Below are 8759 nucleotides of genomic sequence, written 5' to 3'. Positions count from 1 at the left end.
AAAATCTTAAAAAAAAAAGAAAAAAAAAAGGCCCAATGGTGGACTGAAAGCCTGGTTAAATGGAGCGGAGCAATGGTGTTTGTTTTGGAGGGAGATGCAGACCTAGTGTCCCAGTGCAGCCCTAGCACTCCGGGCCAGGCCACCGAAGGCCCTGGGTGGGCCATGGCATTCACAGTGCCTGGCATTTGCCCAGCGCCTCGCAGCTCGGCAGGGTGGCACTCAGCTCAGCAGGGAGGTAGGCCGAGTCCCCGCCAGGCCCCTTCTGGGGTTGCAGGGCTCTCGCGGCTGTGGGGAGCCGAGGCCTGGCCAGTCCTCCTAGCTTCTCACCCAGTGCCCTCCGACCTCTGGCCAGCAGCACGGATGATCTCTCAGACTGGGCCAAAGGGCTGAAGGCTGGCCGAGCGAATTCTTTACAACTATTATAAAGGTCTTATTGCTTAAGAGCGATCTAGAAAAACAGCCAAGCCCCCTCTACTCCCCAAGCTCTCAGACTTGCAAAGAAAGACGGAAGTGTCCCGGCAGCTCTGGGAATAACTGTGCTAAGCCCAGGCCTAGGCAGGGAAGCCATGGAAGCTTCTAGAACTGGCAATGGTCCCTCACAAGGGATGGCATGGTGTCCGGAGCCCAGGTCGCTCATGCTCAGATCGACACTCTGCCGCCCACCAGCCAGCTGGGAGTAGCGACGCCGTCTCTCTGCCTGTTGCCCTGTGGGTGCGTGGGGTTCTACGGAGCCTCTGCCTCAGGAGAGACTTGACACTGGGCAGTGATCTGTGTGTGCAGCCACTGTTGCCATGTGCCACTCCCTGTAGGCACAGGCACGAGCCAGCCAGGCGGGAAGCCCTGACCCGCACAGGGGCTGACTCTGGGGCGGCGGGGGGTGGGGGGCACACAGCAGACTCTCAGCTAGTTCTCCACTGGGGGGTTGCAGGTCCCTGCCGACGAGCCATGCGTTCGCCCCAGGGAGGGCCCATCCTCACCCGAGCTTTGAGCGGCGGTGTTTCGCCAGCCAGCAGCGTTTGGCACACCAAGTGCGCTGCCAACAGCCCTTGAGGCCAGAAGGCATTTGGCCAACCCTGTTCTCCGCTCCACCTGCCTGTCAAGGAAAGGGTGTGTGTTTTGCATCAGCAGGAAACTGGATCAAAGTTTAATCAATGGACAGTTGTGTAAGGATCCGCTGTGGTTGGTCTGAGGGCCCGAGACGGCCCAGCACTCATTAACAGCTGTCCGTTCGATGGTTATCTCCCTGAAGTTTATGGCGGGGCCTCGGTCCAAAGCATAACTGACTGTGGCCGCGCGCCAGAGGCCTGCCCCTGACGTCACAGGCGAGCCTCCTGGGTACAGGCAAGGGGCAAGGCCATCCCTCACCGTATTTAAGGCCGGAGACTCTGCCCAAGGCATGGCCTTCCCACTGGGAGCCCGCACTCTCCGGCGGGAAGAACCCGGAAGGACACCCTTGGCCCTTGGCTCCAGACCTTCTTAAGAGAGCACAGGTGAGCTGTTTGATGCACGTCTCCGGAAATGGCAGCGTGAACGCGAGCTTCCTTTCTTTAGGGCGATCGCTCTCCCAGGACTGGAACCCGAAAGGCGTGCGTGCAATGGGCTTGCGGGTGTCGCTCAGGAAGCCTGCGTTTTCTCTTCCAGGTGCCCTCGGCAGCTTAGCCCTCAGCACCGCCTGCAGAGATGCCTCCCCAGCTGCAAAACGGCCTGACCCTCACAGCCAAGGTCGTCCAGGGCGCCCTGGACAGCCTGCCCCGGGCCGTGAGGGAGTTTGTGGAGAGCAGCGCCAAGCTCTGCCAGCCCGAGAGCCTGCACATCTGCGATGGCTCCGAGGAGGAGAACAGGCGCCTGCTGGCCTCCATGGAGGAGCAGGGCCTGATCCGGAAGCTGAGCAAGTACGACAACTGGTAAGCTCCGCCCGGCCCCTGCGCCCGCTCGGCGTCAGCGGGGGGAGCTGACCCAAGCCCTCCCGGGAGGTGCAGGCTCTTGAACAACTTGGTTGCATGGTCAGAGCCACAAGTCTTTCATTTGAGTGGCATGAGGGGAGCCAATAGAGTCCCGGATGCGAGGGCACACACGCAAGCTCTTTGCATACGAGGCCGAGAGGCAGTCCATAGCAGAGAGCTGGATCGGAAGTGGAGCAGCCGGGACTCGAACCGGCGTCCATATGGGATGCTGGCACTGTCCTAAGGACCTGCTCACAGCCCAGCAGGTGCCACCCTGCCCCTCCCCAGTGGGTGAGCCATGCAGGTTTCCGGGATGGCATCTGTGCTGGCCCTTGGTGTCTCGTGCAAGGCAGGGCAAGGTGTGATCGTAAGACCGGTCCTTTCCCCATCTCGCCTGGCTGAAGGCCGCCCCTGACTTTTGCAGCTGGTTGGCTCTCACGGACCCCAGGGATGTGGCCAGGATCGAAAGCAAGACAGTGATCGTCACCCAGGAGCAGAGAGACACGGTGCCCACCCCCAAAACTGGCCTCAGCCAGCTGGGTCGCTGGATGTCGGAGGAAGACTTTGAGAAGGCGTTCAACGCCAGGTTCCCAGGGTGCATGAAAGGTGAGTGGGGCATTTATTCCAGGGGGCAGAGGAGCAGCAAAGCTGGTGGTACTGCTGCCTGTCCCCCAGGGGCGGGTAAAGCAGTGGTGGGGTCTCCCACGGCCTCAGACAGCTCCCGGCTCTGCGTGTGACGATGCACACGTCCGGGTCGGTTCTGGCCTCACAGACTCCGATTGCATTGAAACCGGCTGGGTGGGCCCTGAGGGCACCTTCCAGGGGACTCCACCGGGGGGCTGGCGACCAACGGGAGGGGTGACATCACTGGGAGACCTTGAGAGCAGGTGCCCCTGGAAACCGAGACCCCCGGGGCTTGCGGGTCTGAGGTCACCTCTCGCCGGTTCTCGCCCACCTGCAGGCCGCACCATGTACGTCATCCCCTTCAGCATGGGGCCGCTGGGCTCGCCTCTGTCGAAGACAGGCGTCGAGCTGACCGACTCGCCCTACGTGGTGGCCAGCATGCGGATCATGACACGCATGGGGACGGCCGTCCTGGAGGCCCTGGGGGACGGGGAGTTTGTCAAATGCCTGCATTCCGTGGGGTGCCCGCTGCCTCTGAGCAGTAAGTACATGCCTTCAAGACCCCAAAGGCTACAATCAAACATTCTGCGCCACCATACACCCTGGGGCCTGTGCCGCAGAGGGCGCCCCGGGCAGGGCTGGGGCACGCTCACAGGGCCACGTCCTTGTCCACAGAGCCCCTGGTCAACAACTGGGCCTGTAACCCGGAGCTGACGCTCATCGCCCACCTGCCCGACCGCAGGGAGATCATCTCCTTCGGAAGTGGGTACGGCGGGAACTCACTGCTCGGAAAGAAGTGCTTCGCTCTCAGGATGGCCAGCCGGCTGGCCAAGGAGGAAGGGTGGCTGGCCGAGCACATGCTGGTGAGCAGGGCGGGGGCCCGCGGGCGGCCGGGGACAGGGTGCTGGCACATTCGGAGGGTCCTGGACAGGCTGGGACGTCCCATCGGCACCCTTGGAGCTCGGACAGGACAGGGCCCCCAGAGACCCCGTGCCCTGCAGGTGTGTGCAGATGCCGGGTCGCACCGAGACGGAGAAGCGGATGTCAAGAGCCCACCTGTTGGGGGCTCCCAGGCACATTCCCCCAAGACTCAAGCCGAGGGACAAAGGAACAACGATTTTTTTTTAAATATTTTTTTCTTGATTTGTGGCAGAGAGACAGACACAGATGAGAAAGAGGTATAAGTGATACATATATAGGCAGATCAAAGAGATAAATGATAGATTTAGATTAGAGATATATCAATGATAGATATGGGTATAGACAGATTACACACACACACACACACACACAGAGAGAGAGAGAGAGAGAGCTCCAGCCACTGGCTCATGCCTCAAATGCCCACAATGGCCAGGGCAGGGCAGGGGCTGAGTCTGAGTGGTGGGAACTCCCTCCAGGTCTCTCTTGCTTGGAGAGCAGAGACCCCGTCACTGGAACCATCACTGCTGGCCCCCTGGGTGTACACTAGCCAGAGCTGGGTGGGACTCGAACCCAGGCACTATGATGTAAGATGTGGCCATCTTAACCACGAGGCCACACACCTGCCCCCAGGAGCCAAGATGGTAACGAAGACTCTCGTATCAACAGATTCTTGGTATCACCAACCCCGCTGGGGAGAAGAAGTACCTGGCCGCTGCCTTTCCCAGTGCCTGTGGGAAGACCAACCTGGCCATGATGAACCCCACCCTGCCAGGGTGGAAGATCGAGTGTGTGGGGGATGACATCGCCTGGATGAAATTTGATGACCAAGGTGACTCTTCGGGGTCCCACTGTGGAGGATCACTGGGCGTCCACACACGCCCGGGCTCCTAAAGCCACAGACTGGGCATGTTTTGGTTCTGCTACTGCAGAGTTTGCAAAGCCTTACGAGTGTGTAAGCAGTGAGCATTCTTCAATTCTGTGTTCAGTCTGGCTTGGAACGGAGCCATGTGCTGTTGTGTGCGTGCAGACAGGAATCTGCTAAGACAGGACGGATGGAAAACTGAAGGGGGAGAAAGACTTGTAAAGTCTCCAAGTAGAATACAGTACTTGGATGGAAAAGGCTGGATGCATGTTCAAGGCAGGGGAAAGCAGTTGTGAGAATTTGGTGCAAAAAATGAATGTGAGGAGACACAAGAATACGTGCTATGCTGTTTGGCATTCATGGTTCTTTCTCTGGTTTCAAATCGTCCAGGAAACTTAAGGGCCATCAACCCAGAAAACGGATTCTTCGGTGTCGCTCCGGGAACCTCTGTGAAGACAAACCCCAACGCCATCAAAACCATCCAGAAGAATACCATCTTCACCAACGTGGCCGAGACCAGCGACGGCGGCGTCTACTGGGAGGGCATCGACGAGCCGCTGGCCCCCGGCGTGAAGATCACTTCCTGGAAGAACGAGCCGTGGCGCCCCGAGGACGGTGAGCCCCCCCCCCCCCCGAGGCCACAGTGCTCGGGCCGCGGGCGCCAGGTGCTTGGGGCCGATGCTGAGCGGGTTCTCATTCTGGTTGCAGGGGAACCGTGTGCCCACCCCAACTCGCGGTTCTGCACCCCTGCCAGCCAGTGCCCCATCATCGATGCCGCCTGGGAGTCCCCGGAAGGCGTGCCCATCGAGGGCATCATCTTCGGGGGCCGCAGACCTACCGGTGAGGCTTGCCTTCGTGGGTGCGGTGGGGGGGTCCCGGTGTTGGCCCGGAAGCGCGTCCCTGCAGCCTCTTCTTTTCCACGACCTCGTCAGACGGTGCCCAAACCCCTGCGCTTCCTTTCCATGCCCCAGGGTAGCAGGCCAGTCAGAGGCAGAGCCGGCCTCCTGCTCCCTGAGCCTCTCTGGACACTTGCCTTTTGGCTTCACGGGTCGGCAGCGTGGCTGGGACTTGGCTTCCATCCGGCCTTGCACGGCGGCTGCACAGTGTGAGCGCCAAGGCCTTGAAGGCGTCCTTTCTTCCGGCCACAGGTGTCCCTCTCGTCTACGAGGCTCTCAGCTGGCAGCACGGGGTGTTCGTGGGGGCAGCCATGCGATCGGAGGCCACTGCGGCTGCAGAACACAAAGGTAAGTCAAGGGCAAAGCTGGAAACCAGAGAAGAGTGAGCGATGTGCTCTCAGAGGGGCGGGAGCAGGCCGGGGACGCCACGCACGCGTATGTCAATGGTAACCGGTGGCCAGCGCTGCCTCGGGGCTGTTTCCACGTCGGGCCCCCTCTGCTTCGCAGGCAAAGTCATCATGCACGACCCCTTTGCCATGCGGCCCTTCTTTGGCTACAACTTCGGCAAATACCTGGCCCACTGGCTGAGCATGGCCCACCGCCCGGCAGCCAAGCTGCCCAAGATCTTCCACGTGAACTGGTTCCGGAAGGACAAGGAAGGCAAGTTCCTGTGGCCGGGCTTCGGCGAGAACTCCAGGGTCCTGGAGTGGATGTTCAACCGGATCAATGGCGAGGACAGCGCCCGGCTCACGCCCGTCGGCTACGTCCCTAAGGAGGACGCCCTGAACCTGAAAGGCTTGGGGAACGTCAATGTGAAGGAGCTCTTCGACCTCTCCAAGGAGTTCTGGGAGAAGGAGGTGGCCGACATCGAGCAGTACCTGGAGGATCAGGTCAACGCGGACCTGCCCTACGAGATCGAGAGGGAGGTGCTGGCGCTGAAGCAGAGAGTCAGCCAGATGTGAGCCAGCGCGGGCCGCCCCGGAGCCGCCCGCTCCCACCCGCGAGATGGGAAGGCAGGGGAGTGCGGCGAGCGTGGCCACGCCCACGCCCACGTCCACGCGAGGGTCTGACAGACACAAAGACACACTTCCGTGTTTCAGACAGGAACCCCAGAGAACAGGCTGGTAGCCAAGGAGAACGGGGAGTGAAATGTTAGCACGTCTCTAAACCTCGCTTCTGCTGTGTTTGGTTCAACTGTAAGGTCACGCAGGCGTTTAGATTTCTAGTTGTTCACTGAAGCGATGTTGGTTAGCTAGGACGCAGAGAATACACTTGAGCTGTATATACTTGAGCTGTGTGCGTGTGCGCATGTGGGGGGGGAGGGGGTACTGGCGCGTGTGGATCTGTGTATGTACTGTTATCCAAAATATATTTAAACCCTTTGGGAAAACTCTTGGGCAAGATTAGCTGCTAGCTGTTTCTAGAAAGCAATGTGGCTTTGTTATGACTACGTGTGTTAAATTATTTTTATATACCACCATTCCTCACCTCTACATAACTGGATCTGTCCCCTGACCACTAGGGGGGAAAATCATGAAATAAACTTTTATAGAAAAGGTGGATTTGTTTTGCTTTGCCTTTTCTTCCCCGAACCACTGAGAAGAGAGGACTGATGAAGCAATGTTAGCCCAAGGAGGTGGGGGCTCTCAGAGACCCCTGGGGGAGGGGTGGGTCTGCTGGGTGGGCGCCTGGACAGAGCAGAGGGTGGGAGCGCCCAGAAACAGCTCTGAGCTTTGGGGCTGCTGAACCAACCAAAGCCACTAGTTGGCGCCCTCGTGCAGCGTCCCAGGCCCCCTGGAGCGCGCTTTCCCGGAGCCTTGGTGGGCGCTTTTTAACAAAACTGAGGTCTGGGGGCTCAGCCTCCCACGGGAAGTGCATTGTGGAAGTCTCATGGGCTTTTTGCTTTTTAACTCTTTTCCCAGCTGCTATCCACACGGGGGGAGGGGGCGTGGAGGGAAGCGTCCCTCAGGTGGAAAAGCCAAAAGGGGCTGCGTTGTGCGTGCACTGACCAGGCCCCTCTCCCCCTGAGCCTCGTGCCCGCCCCCGGCTGCCCCACGAAGGGAAGGCGTGGCCTGGCCCCAGCTCTCCCCACGTCCTCATCCGGCTCCCTCTGCCCGCTCTGCTCCAGAACAATCCAAGCAAACCATAAACTTTATATGGCACATTCGTTGTGTCCATAAGTTGATTCTTCCTTTCTGGACACTGACAGTGAACTTGGCTTCACCCTCGGCCACGCCCCGGTGAGCAGGCCCCGTTCTCCAGCAGTCACAGGCCCTCGGCTTTCTCCTTTCCAGAACTGGGAGCCTGGGGAAACTGAGGCCGGGAGGGTCCACGGGGCCGGGAAGTTGTCAGCATTCCCAACCCCCTGGAGGCGCAGAGGACTTGGCCCAGCTCTGCACAACTTGGCACATTCTGGTAGCAAAGGCATAGAGGGAGAAAGCCACATCACGGACCCCAGTGCTGCCAGCTGCTTGGTTAAGTCAGTGACAGGGCTGGCGCTGTGGCACAGCAGGTAAAGCCCCAGCCTTTGTGGCCAGCATCCCATATGGGTGCCAGTTCGAGTCCTGGCTGCTCCACTTTCGATCCAGCTCTCTGCTGTGGCCTGGGAAAGCAGTAGAAGATGGCCCATGTCCTTGGGCCCCTGCACCCACATGGGAGACCCGGAAGAAGCTCCTGGTTCCTGACTTTGGATCTACCCAGCTCTGGCCAGTTCAGCCATTTGGGGAGTGAAGCAGTGGATGGAAGACCTCTCTCTCTCTCTCTCTCTCTCTCTCTCTCTCTCTCAGATTTATTTATTTGAAAGTCAGTTATACAGAGGGAGAAGGAGAAGCAGAGAGAGACAGAGACAGAGACAGAGACAGAGACAGAGAGAGGTGTCTTCCATCTGCTGGTTCACTCCCCAATTGGCCACAAGGGCCAGAGCTGTGTTGATCCAGGAGCCAGGAGTTTCTTCTGGGTCTCCCACATGGGTGCAGGGGCTCAAGGACTTGGGCCACCTTCCATGGCTTTCCCAGGCCATAGCAGAGAGCTGGATCAGAAGTGGAGCAGCCAGGACTCGAACCGGTACTCATATGGGATGCTGGCACTGGAGGCGGTGGCTTTACCAGCTATGCCACAGTATTGTCCTCTCTCTCTCTCTCTCTCTCTCTCTCTCTCTCTCTCTCTCTCTCGTTGTAACTACCTCTCAAATAAATAAATAAGTCTTTAAAAAATGTGCATCTGGTGTCCTGGGCCTTGGTTCTCTCCACTGCCTGGGCACATGAGGCAGCCGTCTCGGGATTGCTGAAACTGCTGCACGGTGTCACCCCTAACAGGCAACCTGTGCGTGACCAGGGAGCCACCAGGCCCTGGAGGCTGGGGCCAGCCCAGAGGAGGTGCCTTCCACGGAGTCACAGCTTTCAGGGGGCACAGAGGACTCCACACTTGTCACCGGCTCAGCCCAGTTTCTCCCAACCGTGCCTCTGCGCACACCACCTGTCGCCGAGGGCTGGTCCGAGCCCGCAGTAACCCGGG

The 8759-nt window shown here is 59.4% G+C and overlaps 1 protein-coding gene across 1 annotated transcript; it reads left to right on the top strand.

Annotated features, from left to right (window-relative positions):
• The first annotated feature begins 1396 nt into the window (after positions 1-1396).
• Positions 1397-6806, top strand: PCK1 (phosphoenolpyruvate carboxykinase 1). The gene is made up of 10 exons (XM_070051396.2): positions 1397-1490; positions 1642-1904; positions 2368-2549; positions 2905-3108; positions 3243-3430; positions 4155-4317; positions 4741-4965; positions 5059-5190; positions 5499-5594; positions 5754-6806. The coding sequence occupies exons 2-10, from the start codon at positions 1681-1683 to the stop codon at positions 6206-6208; spliced, it is 1869 nt and encodes a 622-aa protein (XP_069907497.2). The 5' UTR covers positions 1397-1490; positions 1642-1680; the 3' UTR covers positions 6209-6806.
• The last annotated feature ends 1953 nt before the right edge of the window (positions 6807-8759 follow it).

Source organism: Oryctolagus cuniculus, chromosome 11 (assembly GCF_051225735.1).
Source record: "Oryctolagus cuniculus isolate XC-2025 breed Fujian yellow rabbit chromosome 11, ASM5122573v1, whole genome shotgun sequence".
Taxonomy (NCBI): domain Eukaryota; kingdom Metazoa; phylum Chordata; class Mammalia; order Lagomorpha; family Leporidae; genus Oryctolagus; species Oryctolagus cuniculus.
Note: the sequence above shows the minus strand (reverse complement) of the source record. Positions and strands in the feature narration are given on the sequence as shown.

Bases quoted from the DNA above. Each gene is read 5' to 3' on its own strand.
- PCK1 (XM_070051396.2), top strand. From the start codon at position 1,681: ATGCCTCCCCAGCTGCAAAACGGCCTGACCCTCACAGCCAAGGTCGTC. The intron at 3,109-3,242 runs GTAAGTACATGC...CCTTGTCCACAG, and splicing joins GTGCCCGCTGCCTCTGAGCA to AGCCCCTGGTCAACAACTGG. The intron at 5,191-5,498 runs GTGAGGCTTGCC...TTCCGGCCACAG, and splicing joins CGGGGGCCGCAGACCTACCG to GTGTCCCTCTCGTCTACGAG.